The 18,516-nt window shown below is 38.2% G+C and overlaps 4 protein-coding genes across 4 annotated transcripts in view; 2 read left to right on the plus strand and 2 right to left on the minus strand.

Annotated features, from left to right (window-relative positions):
* The window catches only part of LOC119831877 (delta(24)-sterol reductase-like), a 3,861-nt gene extending 3,545 nt beyond the window's left edge, over positions 1-316 (minus strand). The window contains exon 1 of the mRNA XM_038355445.1: positions 271-316. The gene's annotated coding sequence lies outside the window, so the exon portion shown is untranslated. The remainder of the gene's footprint in view (positions 1-270) is intronic.
* Positions 1-6,425, plus strand: part of LOC119831876 (cleavage and polyadenylation specificity factor 73) — a 14,766-nt gene extending 8,341 nt beyond the window's left edge. Inside the window, exons 9-16 of the mRNA XM_038355444.1 lie at positions 1,328-1,457; positions 1,873-2,048; positions 2,582-2,722; positions 3,555-3,663; positions 4,138-4,322; positions 4,647-4,769; positions 5,243-5,365; positions 6,249-6,425. Coding sequence (XP_038211372.1) covers positions 1,328-1,457; positions 1,873-2,048; positions 2,582-2,722; positions 3,555-3,663; positions 4,138-4,322; positions 4,647-4,769; positions 5,243-5,365; positions 6,249-6,356 — 1,095 coding nt within the window. The 3' untranslated portion in view covers positions 6,357-6,425. The remainder of the gene's footprint in view (positions 1-1,327; positions 1,458-1,872; positions 2,049-2,581; positions 2,723-3,554; positions 3,664-4,137; positions 4,323-4,646; positions 4,770-5,242; positions 5,366-6,248) is intronic.
* A 1,634-nt stretch (positions 6,426-8,059) lies between these two features.
* On the minus strand, positions 8,060-15,450 carry LOC119831612 (general transcription factor IIH subunit 4). Its single transcript, XM_038355039.1, has 11 exons — positions 15,177-15,450; positions 14,951-15,055; positions 14,518-14,649; positions 13,120-13,305; positions 12,646-12,718; positions 11,630-11,737; positions 11,147-11,230; positions 10,391-10,581; positions 9,192-9,306; positions 8,735-8,875; positions 8,060-8,441 (listed from the first exon to the last, which is right to left on the minus strand). Exons 1-11 carry the CDS (start codon positions 15,323-15,325, stop codon positions 8,298-8,300), a joined length of 1,428 nt encoding a protein of 475 aa, XP_038210967.1. The 5' UTR covers positions 15,326-15,450; the 3' UTR covers positions 8,060-8,297.
* A 1,013-nt stretch (positions 15,451-16,463) lies between these two features.
* On the plus strand, positions 16,464-18,477 carry LOC119831613 (protein spitz-like). The gene has a single exon (XM_038355040.1). The coding sequence runs from the start codon at positions 16,937-16,939 to the stop codon at positions 17,471-17,473; it is 537 nt and encodes a 178-aa protein (XP_038210968.1). The 5' UTR covers positions 16,464-16,936; the 3' UTR covers positions 17,474-18,477.
* Positions 18,478-18,516: the final 39 nt, after the last annotated feature.

Genomic DNA, 18,516 nt, shown 5'->3' on the forward strand with positions numbered 1-18,516 from the left:
GTTACCTCTACTGAACCTTAGCCACATTGTTAGGCATTGTTATTATGTTATTTTTGATGTCAGTTTCCTTCGTCAGTTTCACACATTTTTGTATGTAATGCACGAAATATCATAAACGATTAATACAATAAAATGGGCCTATATTTGAAGCCCAACCATACAGATATTCAAATTCTTGATTAAGTGTTTCATGAGTTAAATGCAACTGGTTAATTTTATTTCACGAATTTACATTATTATTATGAATATAACAGAAAAATTCAAACTTACCTCACATGCGGCTATTCGATTTTTATTCGCTTCAATTACACGGTCTGACGTATTCAGATAATGACGCTTACGTTACATTTCACGGACAACCATCTTTGTCGTTACGAGAAAATACGTATCTCACAATATGGGTCATTGCCTCACCGAAATATACAACCGTGTAGCGGAATATGAAGCGCATGTGACCTTCACCTTGTATCATGAATTTATTAAACATTGTGACCTCCGAATTCTTATCACGGACTTGTCTGAGACGAGGATGCTGTCTCTTATCTTCGTGTTGTTAAGAGTGATTTTTTGGACATTAAAAAACAGACAAATGAAACAGATAAAATATGCTTAAGACTATATTCCAATTTGAATTTCTAGTGTTTTGAAAATATAACGTTATATATCGATAGAAAAAAATCACAGAGTTACCTGTACCCATTTCTTTGAACGATAAAATCCATGCTTATATACGGACAAATTTTTCGATGTTTTTATTTTTATTTATTTATTTATTTTTGTCAAATTATTTCTCAAGCGACATGGAAATTTAATAGTATTTTTTTTGTACAATCAATAAATTTTAGGATTAATCATAAGCATCCAGACTAATAAGTCTGGATAGCGTTTTAACATGCTGTATTCAGCAAAATACTGAAACTTAAATAAGTATTTAATAAATCACCATATATAAGTCTACGTCTTTTTATAAAGAATCTACGTTTATGAGGTAATCTACGTCATTCGATTATAAATAACATCGAGATGCACAACCCTATACAAAATTTGGCATAAACTGTGTGTGTCCTGAAACGTAGTGTAAGATACAACGTTATGCAAAATCAACCTTATTGTTAATGCTTAAGGGTGCTTTTACAACACTACCGACCTGAAGCAATATTTTTCTAAATAAATTCAACCTTACTCGGATCAGCTAAAGTTGGAATTACCAAAACACAAAAAAAAAACAAATACCCAGATCCCAGATTGGGTAGACCTTAGCTAGGATGTTTTTTGACGCTGAATTCTCGGAGAATAATATAAATATAACGAAGTTTGGATTCTTCAGGGCATAGACCATTTCGAGGACATCGGTCCGTGTGTGATCATGGCGTCCCCCGGCATGATGCAGTCGGGGCTCTCCCGGGAGCTGTTCGAGTCGTGGTGCACCGACCCCAAGAATGGAGTTATTATTGCCGGTATGAGATACTCTTTCATTTTATTAATCGCGCACATAAATGTGTCCTTTCAAAAATCAAGGATAGAATATGTTTTTAAACTGATATTGTAAAAGAGAAAGATTCTATTTGTTTCTTTATGTTTCTGAAGAACTACTCAATTGATTTTGAAAATCCTTGTGCCAGCAGAAACTACATCTTTACTGAGTATTATAGATTGCATTTAAATTGTTATCCCCGGACAAGCGACAAGTAAAGCTATAAAGATAACAATGAATCTTACAGCTAGTCTTTTTCTTTATAAAAGTTATATACCAGTGGTAAATGGTAAAACAGCTATGACGATTCAAAAGTGCTTCCATAAGAATTCTAATTGAATGAAGAAATGTTGGAATTTGTAAGATTTGTGTCGTCTAAGTTGGTTACATTTCCTCAGGTTACTGTGTGGAAGGCACGCTGGCCAAGACGATCCTCTCGGAGCCGGAGGAGATCACGACGATGTCGGGACAGAAGCTGCCGCTCAAGATGTCGGTGGACTACATCTCGTTCTCGGCGCATACGGACTATCAGCAGACCTCGGAATTCATCAACATACTGAAACCGCCTCATGTGGTATGAATTCTGTATTATCTGTTTATTAAACTTTGCTTTTCTAGGTATATCGAACTAGTAATGGGACAATTGGTATTAATATTTATGAATTTCTAGCTTTTATAATTGGAATAAGAAAAGTTTTATAAAATTTGAGGGCTTTATGTAATGGTGATATTGGTTTCTAATTTAAAATACTTTGTGTGAATTTCATATGAGCGATAGTGAAAAAATCTGAAAAATGGCGCATTGTAGATTTGGATCAAATACCGGAGGCCCATATCCTTTTTCTTACCCTTCTGAATCCTTTCCTTTATTCTTCTGGTCAATCCTTTCTTAATCCCTTTCCAATATGAAATCAACAATCCATTTGTACAGGCTGCCGTCGAGCTTACGCCTCTCCAAATGTCCGTGGGCGGTGGTAGCGCTTACCATCAGAGGACCCACCAGCTCCTACCTAACCGTGTCGTTACCGAGTAGGTCTTGGAGTCTGTTTACCCCATTGTTTCCCAGCCGTAGCGCGAACGGTTGTGTAACCGTCGGTGTGTGGGCAGGTGCTGGTGCACGGCGAGCAGAACGAGATGTCGCGGCTGAAGGCGGCGCTGCAGCGCGAGCACCGCGCGCGGCTGGCCGTGCACACGCCGCGCAACACGCAGCTGCTCGCGCTCACCTTCCGCGGCGACAAGACCGCCAAGGTATAATTAATCAACTAAGGTGTTCCCGAACAATTTCGACATTGAGGCCTTCAAGAAAAAAGCGTATGTGTCACTGAAATGCCGGCACCTGTAACACCTCCAGTGTTGCAAGTGTTTATGGGTGGTGGTGACCACTCAACATCAGGTCGTCCACCTGTTCCTTTGCTTGCTCGGCCATAAAAAAAGGTACGCCACGCGATTTGGAACCACGTGTACTAGAATATATACAGGGTCAGATATGAATAACGCTTCAAGCTGATAGAGATCTCTCGGTTTTGTGTTGTTTTTTTGTTGGAATATGCAAAAAGCAAGGTTAACATGCAAACATAACACCAAAGCAAATTATTCATTTCAAAGACAATTGCAAAATATGGATACAGAGTTTTCTGATACTTTCTGATAATTAGCATATCAAAAGGTCTATTCTAATACTTGCGGTCTAAGCGCCTCTTTGGTGAATCAAAATTATTTGGCGTGCAGAAAAGTGCCTAGACAATTGGTTTAGTATGAGAGTGGCGGATACACTATTGTGTACCCTATCCTAACCTATTTCAAATTTATTAATTTGAAATAGATTAATTTTGTGTATGTATAAAAATATTTCAATATAATTTTTTCTACATCTTCCTTACAATAGTTTGGCGCACTTGTGATACGTATAAAATGACAGCTAAATAAATTTTGCTTTAATATTAACTTCATTTTATGTTTCTACGGATTTTTTCCCGTTAAGGTATATTTAAATTTGGATAATATAAATGTATTTTTGATACAAATCGCTTATAAACATCTAGTCATATAATAGAAACAAATAAATGTATTACTAATCTAGGTGATAGGATCCTTAGCAGTGGAGCCACCTAAGCCCGGCGAACAACTGCAAGGTATCCTGGTGAAGAGGAACTTCAACTACCACATATTGGCGCCTTCCGATCTCAATAGTGAGTACATTTTTAGATTGAGTGATGAATCTCATACTTCCAGATTTCTCCATCATTACCATTTAGGCTGTAACATATAAATAGTTCTGAAATTGTTTGTGGTGTCTCTATTCTGAACTTATTCGTTCAGAATAGGCTATGGATAACTGATATTGCTTGTGGAGAAATGAACTTTCAGCAGCCCATTGATTAACAGTGTTGTTCCGCAGGGATCACTTTTAAGTCCTTTTTTGTTCCTTGTATATATTAATTATCCATCTTATTTGCTTGATAATAAAAATGCGAGTGAAGATAAATTAAAGTGGGATGACGTATTACATATATAGGTATAGCTATTGTTGAAAAGATTCTCATTTGAAAGGATTTGTTTCTTGCACACATCTCTTATCCTCTCTGTTCTTCTGTTCTCTCCTGGTTGAAGAGGTTATCCTTTTCGCACGTTTATGCTTATTAAGCCCCCGTCCCCTCCGGCAGAGTACACGGAGCTGTCGCAGTCGGAGGTGGTGCAGCGGCTGTCGGTGCACTTCGGCGGGTCGGCGGCGCTGCTGCGGCACGCGGTGGGGCGCGTGGCCGGCGCGCTGGCCGTGCTCAGCGACACGCGCTGGCGCCTCTACGGCTGCCTCGACGTCAGCGTCGACCTGCCCGTCGTCACCATCGAGGTACCCGCCGCCGCCGCCCCCGCCTCGACACCTCTCTTGCTATATGGAGATGAGTGTCGCGAGACCTCGATTGTTAAAACATACATTTTGTCCAATTTTAATTTTATTGGATAAATAAAATATTATCCCCCCCTTTATTTTGCAATAACTATGGACGTTTTATTTACTATATTTGTCTTTTTTTTGTATTTTTAATTGTATTAATTGAAATGAAATTTATACTTCATATATTAAAATGTAGTATTATTGCTTTTTTTCATTTGTGCCGTGTGCATTACACAACAACTGACGCAACTGACCCGCGGTGTGGTGGCGGGTGCGCAGTGGCAAGCGGCGCCCGTGTCGGACATGTACGCGGACGCGGTGGTGGCGGCCGTGCTGGGCGCCGCGCCCGCCGCGCCCGCGCACGCGCCGCTCGCGCCCAAGCTCGACCGCATGCACTTCAAGGTAGCCCCTACACGCGCGCACACACACACACACACAAATCCACGTAGCTATATACATACACAGCAAGACACACACACGCACACACACACACACAAGAAAACGTAACACGCACAAACTATACTGTGTACAGTTCAAGAACATACACTTTAAGTACACACTCACCAAGTGGCATTCGATACTGGGTACAATGTAAAACCGTAAACACATACACACACTCACATTACATCATTCAACACGGATTAACATACATAGAATGTTGAATCATACAAAAAGAAATTCATCCATTTCATTTTAAAAATTTCATTTGACCCTTTAACCTCTCAAGTTCACCTAATACGATATACTTAATGACTTGCACGGCAAATCACACTACATGAAAATTCACACATTACTTTAAGATCACACACGCAAAACATAACTAACGTTAACTTCACTGTGGCCGCCGCTAAAAATATATACAAAAATCATTTCAGGAGTGCGTCATAGAGATGTTGCAAGAGATGTTCGGCGAGGACTCGGTGCCCAAGATATTCAAAGGGGACAAGCTGCACGTGGAGGTCGCCGGCAAGCGCGCCCACATCGACCTGCTCGCCATGGTGAGTGCCGGCTTGCTTGCTTGCTTTTGCGTTTGTTTTTGGGCTCGAACCACGTTTCTCGTCTAGAATTAGTAAGTCAAATGAGTGGTTGGGTACTACATTGGTAGTCTAGTAGAAACTAGTGTCGGTAGTCAAAATTAATCTATGTAAATGGAATTAGTAGTTGGAGTCAATAGTCTATCAAGAATTAGTAAACTGGAATAGTATTAGAGTCTAAGTCTGTATTGGTAATCGAAACTAATGTAGTATTTGAAGACAAAATTCTTAGAAAGAGGCGTCCGTTATTTGTGTGATGCGTTTTTTGAAATAATCATATTATTTATTTACCGTTATATTGTTACAACACGTCACGTAGACCGAGGGGATCTGGGTTCGATGCCCGGTGGGGACGCACAAAACGAAAAGTCGTTCTGGCAGAACGCAGAAGGCTGATCACCTACTTGTCCATGTAAATCAGTGAAACGGATGTATCTGCCCCACACCCCACTAGCACACACGGGAGTTCGCAGGCTAAATAACATGATTTAAGAACGAAATTTTTTTTTTTTTTTTTATGTCATAGCGGGCAACTGAGCTGGTGGTTCGCCTGATGGTAAGCGATCACCACCGCCCATGAACATTCGCAAAGGTAGTGCCTCTACGAATGCGCTGCCCGCTTTTATGGGATAAGGGAAAAGGAAAGGATCAAAGACTGGAAAGAAGGACTGGACTGGGATGGGTGAGGAAAAGGAAATGGGCCTCCGGCTCCCCCACTCACCGTACGAAACACAGTGGCATGCCACTATTTCACGCCGGTTTTCTGTGGGGGTGTGGTACTTCCCCGGTGCGAGCTGGCCCAATTCGTGCCGAAGCGTGCTCGACTCCCACAATAAATAAATTCCAGGAGGTGAAAAGTGAAGACGCGAGTCTGGAGCGCACGGTGCAGTCGGCGCTGTCGCGGCTGCACGCCGCGCTGGCGCCCGTCAAGCCGCCGCCGCTGCCCGCGTGCTGACACTCGCTCTACTCACCCAGATAGTTACTGATTTGTGTATTTCTTACTGAATAAACTGTATAATTTAGTATTTTTTTAGTTTCATTTTGAGGGTATCTTAAGTATTGGTCGGTTGTGTGACGATGTAACTGAAGAAATTAGTCGCAAACTTATATTTTATTTATTTTAAGAATAGAAATAATCGATTGCTGAGCCGGGATTACGGGTGGCTGAGAGGCTAGGCGTCGCCTACGGTTTGGCAAAAAGACGCGGGTTCTTTAAAAATTTGTCATTTATAAAATTTCAATGTATATAGTATCTAAATAATTAAATTTGTATTTTAATACTTAAAATTATATTAAATTTCAATTGTATTACGCTGAGTTGTGTGTTCCTCAATCAAGAGTTATGTTACAAATTAGATGAATAAGTCAAAAAGATTACATTTTTACTGAATAAATGATTTTTGTATACACCTTGTTTCATTTCAAATGTACATAAACACATTTGCCTTGATGCTTGAAAATAAATGAAAATTCTTTATTACTAACAATATGAAAGCAAACAGTATATCAAATAAATAATAGTTTAAAAAAACTAAAAAACACGCTTTTTATAGAAAACCGAACTAAAAAAAATAGAAAATGAATTTAAATTAAGAAAATAGTGTTAAAAATTTCAATGAATATAAATTAATAATAGTGTGAGTAAAAAAAAAATATTAAAAAAAAAAAAATTATTTTATTTTAAAAAAAGCGTGGGGTGCTTCTTAAGATATTATCGAAATCATAATCACTCTACTCATATCTGTCAATAAAATATCTATAACCATTGACACCATGCACCCCACGCTTTTTTTTAAATAAAATAATTTTTTTTTTACTCACACTATTATTAATTTATATTCATTGAAATTTTAACACTATTTTCTTAATTTAAATACATTTTAATTTATTTTCTATTTTTTTTAGTTCGGTTTTCTATAAAAAGCGTGTTTTTTAGTTTTTTTAAACTATTATTTATTTTCTACTTTTTAGTTTGGATTATTTATAATAGCTTGTTTTCTTAATTTTAAACTATTGCACGACTCGAACGACGAAAATTTTAATTAATTTTCTTACCTTATCGACTATAGATGAAAATTATATAAATTAACAAAAATCATATTTTGCAAATTGAAAAATGGAATAATTTTATCAAATTAGTGTATTGTCATCGGTCTTCAATAAATCTACAAAGTTTGAACGAAATCTGGCCGTTTAAAGTGGGTCAAAATCGCGCCCAAAGAAGTCGGTTACAAACAAACAAACAGGTGAAGCTAATATAAAGCGTGTAAAAATAGAAAATATATGTTTGTCTATATCTATGTCAAAAGGCGGACTTGGACTGGTTAGAGAACAGAATTTCTGTGCCCGTCCATGTATTTCGCTTTTAATGTTGGGTTTCTGCCACAGAATATAGCTTATATAAGCTAAGGTACTGAGGACATCGTTTTCCAAGATTTAATAAATTCCATGATCAAATTTGGCCCTCAATTATTTTATTATAGCTACTGTTTAAACAAAACAATTTTTTAAAAAGGAATTATAGAGTTGTATGTCGATTTCTCTCGAGAGTAGCGATACTCCGAATCGGTTATAGTTTAAAAAATTGTAAAATATTAGACGAAAAATAATATTGAAATACAGTTTAAGTTTTGAATGTTAGGGAAAATAAAAACCAAATTAAACATATAACACTTTATTTACAACAGTCTTTACAGATATATCCTTACAAACTATCCTAAACCAGTTCAAACTTCAACAAACCGCCCTATTCGTCCAGTTCGGTAAGAAGAAGCCCCTTTTGGTATTTTAGGCATCATTTGATATTGTCTTCCTCAATACTGAACCCAATTCCATTACTGAATAACAGAATCAAATCCCACCGCATCCCACATCGAGCCCCACTCTGTATGGGATTCTACGAGCTCTTGGAGTACCGTTTCCAAAACTTCTTGACGTCGTCGTGTCCCGGCTTGGTGACCACCATGGTGCGCGTGCGCTCGTTCTGCCAGCTCAGCACGCCCTGCTGGCGCGCGTAATCACGCAGCACCACGAAGTCCGCCTGAAATTGAAGATTTCTTTAAAATCCTACAATAACATATTTTTTTTAAAAGAACTAAATCGCTCTATTTCTGTATTAAATCTGTTATTATCCTTCAAATTGTCAGAACTAGACCAAAATTAAATAGGGGGGGCACGAGCTTTCTAATAAATAAATAAATATAGAAATCATTATGATCGTTTCACCCAGTCGAAGCTTCTGAGGCAAAACAAAAACAAACCCATAAAAAATACAGTCGCAAAGTGAAAACCGCCTCCTTTTAAATTAACACCAAGTAATGTGAACACACTCACCTGCGACAAAAACTGGTTGTAAACCACACCATCGGTATAGGTGAAGCGATTCCGCTCCCCCTCCCACAGCCGCACCTGGTCCACCACCGTGGGGGGCAGCACCGACGTTGTGCGGATGCCGCCCGACTCCGTCTTCAACATCTGATAAGGAGATAAACAGTATTAAAACAACAGATAGAGTAAATTCGTTATAAATAGTTATACATGGAGACGTGTTCGGTAGTTATACAAAACAGTAGATTCACTTATTAAACAAAATTCAATAATAAAGAACATACACAACCTGATAGATGAAACCAGGTATATTTTGTAGTTATGTGTATGGCACGTAATGGCGTTCTTGTTCAGCGCTGTTTCCGGCTCTTGTCCGCAGAAACCGGTGGTTAGTTTGGGATTTCGGAGCTTCTCCCTAAAGCTCTAGTTGTATAGATAATGGATAGACTTAGAGTCTAGACACCTGCGGATGCGAGTGCTGCTCCAAATACTTGATGATCTGCTCGGCGGAGATGCCGCCGCGGAAGGCTTGCCGCACCGACTCGCGCGTTATCACGCCCACCACCAAGTTCGGAAACCTGACAGATAATAATGTAATCATTTTATTTTTGATCGCCTCCTTGGTATAGTAGTCAACGCGTTAGAGTAGAACCGAGGGATCGTGGGTTCGATTCCCGGTGGGGACGCACAGAAAAAAAAAATCTCGGTCTGGTAGGATACAGAAGGCTGATCACCTACTTGTCCATAAAGAAAATCGACCAGTGAAACAGATGTAATATCATCCGCCCCATACCCCAGTAGGGGACACGGGACTTCACTTTTTATGTTATTTTACATATTAAAATAATTAATTGTTAAATATTACATACCAATTTATGGATTTGTATTAGAATGGAAAGAGACATGTAATTTTTTTTCATTCCATTTACTTCCGTTTATACAAGGACAGTATACGATGATAAAGATAAACAAAAAATGATGTTATTGTATATTATAGAAAGTATGCGGAATACTATGACTATACTATACTATCACTACTTTTCTAGCTTTAAGCGTTTATACAATTATTTTCTATCGACTTCTAAAACAGATTATCAATTCGACTGCTTTTTTTAGCTTTATTACTAGAACCTTTGCCTGGATGAACCATTAATGATGATTCTTTATTTGAAAAGCTAGTGCCCCACATGCGATCCCATGTCAATTTAGACCAATTCTGTCAATTTGATTGTTGGTGGCAGTGTTTTAACAGATACTGCAGTTAGTTAATGTCTAACATTTCTTTTATACTTACGGGTAGTCTTAAATCAATGTCCGTTTGCTCTATCGTATCTGCATATTTAAGTTTTTGTAAACTACCAATGACAGACTGAATAAACGTCATTTTATTATTATTATTATTTACTACCCGGTTTCACCCGTAGTACATATATAACTTATAACTTCCTCAATAAATGGGTTATCTAACAATGAGATAATTTTCTAATCGGACCAGTAGTTCCTGAAAATTAGTGCGTTCAAACAAACAAACTCTCCATCTAGAAATCAAAGACTTTTAAACGGATTTTAAACGCGATTTATTGTCAAACACAAGAAAATACTAAACTTAAATCTTCATAATATTAGTATAGTATAGATTATGACAATGTCAGCGGGCCCAACCTGTACATGAGCTCCGTGAAGAGCCCCAGCAGGGCGACCTGCAGCGTGCTGTGCGTGTAGCCGTACACGCGGTAGTTGCTCTCCACCAGCACGTAGCCCTGCTGCCGCCGAGCCTCCAGCGGGGCTGCGCCCTCCCTCACGCACGTCATGTTCAGCGCCAGCCGCGTCGGGTAGAAGCGGCCCGCCTTCCGCTGGGAATGGAAGGCGTTTCAACGCTAGAGAATAGCGGGGAGGGGGGGGAGAGAGTGATAACCTATTTGATACAGGTTATGTTCAGTGTGAACCGCTTCGGGTAGAAACAACCCGCTTGGAGCTGGAAATGGAAGTCGTTTCGCGGCTAGAGGAAAACACAGAGTGATATACATAGTACACAGTGTGAACACGGGTAGAAATGACCAGATGCGTGCTCTTAATGGAAGTCATTTTAGGGTTAACATTCAGGGAACATTCTTGAAATAGATTATGTTCAGTGTGAACCGAGTCGGGTGGAAACGACCCGCCTTGCGCTGGAACTAACTTTCAAGTAGGTATACCAGCAGTAGCAGAGTTATACAAATGGTAAAAGTTAACTGACAAGATTTCTTAGAATCGATGGTAAATTCATTTTTATTATAAAATATACTTAAACATTAATTTATTTTTTAAATATTAATTAATTAAATTAATTAGTGTTGGATTAACCAACTGAATATCAAAAACTTTTTGTTACATTTTGAAAATAGCTTTGGGAAACATCCCATTTAGGACCTAGCTCACCTTTCTCTGGTACACAAGTCCAAACTCCCTCAAGTGTTGCAGGAACACTAACATATTGTTGCTCATCCCCTCTGTGCTGTAATCCTGCAAAATAAAAAACCCGGTTTAAGTTACAATTTTTGAAATATAAAGTAAAGTTCGCATTGTTATTTAACATACGCCATCCAGATTGGATGGATTAAATCAGCACTTTTGAATTGTCATTACATAATTTTCACTATTTACTACCGGTTTGAAAAACAAATACGTAGACATACGGACAGCGATCCTACTAATATTATAAATGCGAAAGTTTGTAAGGATGTGTGTGTTTGTTGCTCTTTCAGGCAAAAACTACTGAACCGATTGCAACGAAAGGTGCGTAGATAGTTGGACAACTGTAATAACACATGGACAACTTTTTATCCCGATATTCCTACGGAATACGGACTTAAGCGCGTGAAACCTAGGGGCGCAGCTAGTAATATCATGCTTAGTGCTTACCTTTCCCAGGGTACTAAAACTGAGCTGATATAAGAACGCCAAACATTCCGCCGAGCTGAGATTCCTCTTCTCCGCCGTGTGCAAATAGTGTTGCAGGAAGAGCCACACCTGGAAAAGTGATAAAAAAAATATTAATCATCATCATCATTGTTAATGTTACCTTTTGCCCGGGTTGCCTGGAAGAATCACTTCTGAGTGACAAGGCCGCCCAACAAATTGTACTCTTTTTTTATCTTGTCATTAACATATTTTTTTTAATTTCCTTATCTGTATAATTTTTGCTGAAGTGTAATAAATAAATAAATAAAATTAATTGTTTAACAACTGATATTGGGTCCTTGTTACTCTCAAATAAAGAATTTTATTTTATTTTAATTTTTTTATTATAATCAATTCATCACCATCAGTATCATCATCATCAGCCCATATATTATGTTCCCACTGCTGGGACATATGCCTCCTACGGGGGTTCAGGCCTTAATCCAGCACGCTTGCCAAGTGTGGGTTGACAGATATCACAGGTCGTCCAAATATTTATTTCGAACGTCAGACATTTCGATGCAGATCCGAGCTCCTCACCACTGAGCCACCACTGCTTATTTCACAGGGTATAATAGAAAATGTAATCCAAATTATGATAGCAACACACCTGCGTCTTTCGCGCCTACTTTGTACACGGTATTGACATAGTTAGATATTTATAGTGGTTAAAATGTTCCTGAAAATGTTTTTTTTTAGATTTTTTCAAAATTTGATATAAAAGGAAACATTTCATATTTTGCATGCCTGTACAGAAATACAGGCCTTTAAGCATTGTTAATATCTAACCAAGTCAATTAAAATAATTCATTTAAAATTGTCAAGAAAAATTCTGGCAGTTGAAAAACTTTTCACTAGTAAAAACCTAAAATGTACCCTCATTTTTTTAATTATTTAATCTAGTTTATCTCCGATGGTTTTGTCATAGAATTTATATAGGAAATAATGTACTTTCATCTGCGTCAAAACTTCAATACCTGCTTAGCCGTGCTGAGTAGAAGGAACTGAAAGCCCGCTTTGGTGATCACGGCAGAGCCATCTTCAGCATCTCTGCGAAAGAGTTTCATTTCATTCATGAAGACATTTCAATTCGTAACTTAACCCTTTTCATAAAAAATATATATGTATATATCTTATATCAAACACAAGGTATAAGTCATTACAATAATAGCCAGATATATAGCCAGAAGTTCAGAAATCGGTTTTACTTATCATTCATGTCATAGAATCTCAAATAGGTTATCAATTACTTAATCAATAAGGTCTTAACATGTCAGCAATGAACAGACAAAAAGTGATGTTGCTAAAAGTAACCTATTAAGTGATTAACACACCCATCTTCCTTCTTAATGGATAATAAATTCATGTTCTGAAAGAAGAACTGAAGCCTGTATATGTCACATAGCATTAATGAGACAACTATCAGAAACAATATTCGTAACCTACGTTACCTGGTCATCAAACCAGCGTGCAGCAATATCCTCACGGCATCAGCACTGATGCCCTCTGTCTGCTGGCTGCCGACCATGTAGTGCAGGACACATTCCCACCGCTCTAGCGCATATGCGTCAAGGAATGCTACGTCACGAGCCTTGCCGTCTGGCTCTAGAGTCTGCGACATGCTCCATGGACGGCCACTGCAGATAAATATGCATTCATATTTGCACCTTATTTTGTGGTAACAATGTTCAAAGTCCATTGTAGTGCTCATTAGCAATTTTATATTCTATAACCTACACGCTCCAGCTCTGCATGGGTAGTCATTTATTTCAATAGAAATAATATAAGTTATACTGTCTTTTAAGATCAAATAAATCTCTTTAGAATTAGGTTAGTTAGGTTAGTAGCTGTTGAGTCCATTGCAGATGTACAATATGACACATTTATATATTAAGGTTTCTAATATTGTCTTACATATAATGTGTAGCCATAAAAGCCCACCAGGGGACACGGGAGGTCCATGATATACATCTGTTTCACTGATCGATTTTCTAAAGTTACAGAACTTTTTCGTGATTCCCCACCAGTCATCATTCCCAGGATACCTCTTCTACTCTCAGGCATTAACCAAGCATTATATGTTTGTAAAAACTGTATGTGTAATACAATGTAACTTGCCAGATTGCAATGCATTATCTTTCATTGGAGTATAATGCAAATATATTACTTAAACTATACTTATTACACTTACGTACTATACTTAGAATGAACTTGTCCCAAATGTCTGTCTAGTACAAGTTGTGAGTTGAAGGTAAATATTAAAGTATAGTTTATAATATACAAAAATGAATCCTAACCCATGATATCAAGTGCTCATTTTAAATATTGATGGTTTATCAATACACTATGATAATCTACCAAAAAATAATATGCTAAATTACATGCAGTGTATGGATAACCATTTTTGGATAAGTTTCAACAGAAATCTATTCACAATATTTTAATCCGTTGAAACTTCATTCTATCCTATCCTACTAATATTATAAATGCAAAAGTTTGTATGTGAGTGTGTGTGTTTGATAGTCTTTCACACAAAAACTACTGAACTGATTGCAATGAAATTTGTACGTGGACAGCTGAACAACTGGAATTACATATAGGAAACTTATTATCCCAATATTCCTATGGTATATGGTCTTACTAGGGTGAAACCGCAGGGCGCAGCTAGCAGTTTATATATGTATATGTATATCTTAATCTCAATATTGATATAAACATGAAATTTCCCGTAAATAGGAATTAATTGCTAAAAAATTAATTGTCAATGTGACTCAACAAAATTTTTATGTTTTTTTTTTTGTATTTACAATCAAAAGTATTGATCTATATTTTAAATTTTGCTTTCTTACCCTCCTAAAAGAGCTACTTTTAAATTTTTCTTAAAAGACTGCGAGAGCAACCAGCCAGGCAGACCACCAGGAATAGGAGCTTCATGCCATACTGATAGTTCCGACAAAGCCTCACTTGCTTTGTTCTGTTCTCTGCAAGAAAAGTATACATAGACTAAAAGAATTGTATCATACAATAAGAATACTAGTACAGATATAAATAAAATTATTTGTATGGTAGCATTTTATATAATTTACAAGTCACATCCATAATTTATTTGAAGCAAGTAAGTATTTTATCAAACTCTAAAATTGTTAAATAGTTTTGAACTTCAATTATAATAGTATTTTTTAAACCAGATTTTTTAAAATGTTAGATCGCTAAGTTTAACTTCTATGCGAGGGAGGGGATTTTAAAAAAAATTTAAAAGGCATTAGCAATAAATGGACATACTTGGCATGTGTTTGTGAAACCCAAGACGCTACTACTGCTTGAGGTACAGGCTGCTCGACAAATAGAAGACGGATAACAAAATGACGAGCCAATTCTGGCAATTCTCTGAAAAACAACATAACCTGTTTTTATCGAAAATAATAATTACTGTAATTAATTAATATAAATGTCTAGTAATAGTGTGAGATATTTCACTCCTTGTAAACAACAACTGTTTTATATTCACCTATATACAGCTAAACAAATCGTTGGATAATTGTATAATGTTTCCAAAAATTGTGAAGAACGACTTTTGAGATATTCGTGCAGATCTTTGCATTGCAAACTTGGGGTGGAGTTTGAATTAAGGGACTTTGATTTTGAGGACTCCGACATCTTAATTGTATTTCAATGCTTTTACTTTCATTCAAAGTGGAAATTTGTTTATTACAATAAAAACAATAATAGACCGTAATTAAAGCACACAACCGCCGCCGTCATCTTCAATTTGATGACATAAGGAAAAATGCCAGTCGATTGTCATATTACTGCTACTGTCAAAAACCGGAAACGTTAGTGATGTCGTGAGACCATAAACAAAGTTGTGTTTAATTTTTTTATTGTTCATCTTATCTTTTTGAGAAATGAGCATAAAAGTAGGATAGGGGACTTGACTAAGAAAATTATTGACATTTTATTAGGTCGTTAATATACATAACATTTTACAGGTAAAGGACAAAATTAAACATAAAATTAAAATTTGATTTGCCATTTTATATAACTATATATATTAAAACATTTTATGTTTAGGTTAAGAGAAGTATTCTTTATTTATTTTAGACATCTTTACATTTGTTCTATTAACTAAATTTTTCTCAAATAAAGGTTAAACGCTATAACAAAAACTACCTCATAAGCTTATTAAAATATAGTAACACCTATGTGTATGAGAGGAACCGATAAAATTAACTTCAATTATCCTTCTGTACTGTATAACGTATTCATTCAATATAAAAATACAATGTATTAACTCTATATTTACAATACACGTATTTTTAAAGAACCTTTTTTTCAAAACTCTCTATCATATTATAAACTAACTACACCTTTATGAATAGATTTCAATATTTGATCATAATTTTTACTATCAGTAATTCTATTAATGAAACATTTGTTTCAATGTTTATGTACGTAATTCATCAGGATTGAATATATTGTAGAAATATTTTTTAGAGCACTTAAAGGTTTAAAGTTATAGTACCTCAGTACAATTAAAGTTTAAAGAATGGCACTCTACAAAACCTAAACAAGAAATCCTTAAATCACAAAAAAGCTTTAAAGCTTTAGAGTTCAAATTGGCACAAAAATAACACAGTGGGTACAGGCGTACTGTATAAGCCTATACCAATGGGATTTTTTTAATCTCTTTGTCCTATACAAAAGAAAAAAGTATACTCACACATTTACATTGTGCGTGCACACACTTACAAATCTGTATACAAATGGGCGACGCACACAAACGTAAAGCGTCCGAGTTCACCGCATTCATTCTCGTCGGCAGATGGCGGATGCAGTAGACGCCTTCCATCAGTCGTGTATAGACAACTCGTCGAGCGCAGTGCGGTTTCGTTCCGCTAAGCACCATTTTGTGTGTAAACTTTCGAACGGGACATTGTGTGTATGTGCTCCGTGAATAATCTTTAAATACGAATTCAGTGTTTAATTCAATCGAGTGTTTCACTTTCGACATGCCCGCGGTGGGATCGATGCGATATCTCGGGCGCTCGTAGAAACCGCGCCTCCGTCATGAGCGAGTGATCGTCGACGTAAAAAAAGTTGACACAGGAAACATGTCTGGGCGGACCGCCGACGCGGATACGAGCGAAGGGTTCGAGTTCGAAATTCGAAAGCGGTCATGTCATCGCCTCTCGGATTTCGTATAAGTCACCGTCCAATGTCAAAATCGTGCACGTACCGCGAGCGCCGAGAGTCCGGAGCGAGCGGACAATGCAGTCGTTGGTAGTGTGGTGGGCGGTGGTGTCTGCGGCCTGGGCGCTGGCGGGCGCCTGCTCCAGCTCCATCAGCAAGCGGCCGGCGCGGCCCGCGCGCCCGCAGCGTCCGCCGCCGCAGCCGCAGCCGCAGCCGCGCCTCAACGTTACCTTCCCCATCTTTAAGTGCGAGCCGGACTACTCGGAGTACTATTGCCTCAACGGCGGAGTGTGTTTCACAGTGGTGATCTCGGACAGTCCTATCTATAACTGTGAGTGCCGGAGCGGCTTCGTGGGGCCGCGATGCGAGTTCAAAGACTTGGACGACTCGTACGTGCTGACGAGCCGGCAGCTCATGATGGAGACGGCGTCGATAGCGGGCGGCGCGACGGTGGCCGTGTTCCTCGCGATTCTAGTCTGCTTCGGCGCGTGGGTGCGGCTGCACCGGCGCGGCAAGGCGCCGCCCGCGCCGTCGGCGGAGCGCGGCCAGGTGCACCTGGTGGCCGTGGCGGCGCCGCGCGGGCCCGTGCACCTGTGCGCGCCCGCGCCGCCCTAGCCGCCCCATCCGCCCCAGCCGCCGCGCCGCCGCCGAGGACTCTGTCGAGCGACCTGTTCATATTTCGTGTACATATAGTTAGATTATGTGTTAAGTGTGGATCGAACGGGAGATAAAAATTTATGTGATAATTAATTTACGGAGCATATAATTTATTTCTGAGGAATTTCTTTTGTATATACCGTAACGTTCGGGAGTTGCAGTTTGTCAAATTCCAGTCCCTCCAGCTGTGTTTGTGAGACGGTTCCGTTGACGTGTGTTGGACTAGTGAGAACGGCGACGACCATGTACCTATATGCTACTCGCTCATAGAAGTTGTTATGTTGTATTGTTGGATTATATAACAGGTTATATTCCCCCTGCTTGGACTGGATGTGTTTCAGTCCATGTGGCAATGTCTAATTTCTTATAAGAATACAATATGAACATCCATCATGGTAGCTGCAACAAAGTGACCACCATGATGGAGTCCTGTGGTTCCACTGCATGTTATTGTTTTGTATTGTAGCAAATGTTTAGTAAATGGGCCTTATTGTAAAGTCATGAGCACTTATACTCGCAATAGATAATTTATCTATACCCAGCAGGAAAGCTGTTCTTTGTGTATTGCAAAGAACAAATTTTTGATGGGCCGGGTGTCCTGTGGCCCTGTTAACTCTTGATATTTGTAAATCAATGTTACTTGTATTTATTACTTGTTGTATACAGAGAGTATTGTGATGAATTGGGATGCTTGTGAGGCAGCGAGTAGCTCAGTTCCTATTGCTGTAGCACATTCCATCACGGTTAGAGATTTTTACTGGTGTCAGTATTATTTTGTAATACATGTTAAGCCTGCAGCTTTACTTTATTTTTTAATTTATACCTGATATCCCACTGGGATAGAGCTGTATTATATTCGTTTAATGGTGGAAACCTGCCCTTAATGAGAAGGCTTCTTGTAAATATAGCCCCTGTAGGTATTTATTAGATATTTATAAACATTTATTTATTGACTGCTTTATTTAGTTAAAAATTCAATGATCAGCCGCATAGAATTTGCC

The sequence above is a fragment of the Zerene cesonia genome, chromosome 14 (genome assembly GCF_012273895.1).
Source record: "Zerene cesonia ecotype Mississippi chromosome 14, Zerene_cesonia_1.1, whole genome shotgun sequence".
Lineage (NCBI taxonomy): Eukaryota > Metazoa > Arthropoda > Insecta > Lepidoptera > Pieridae > Zerene > Zerene cesonia.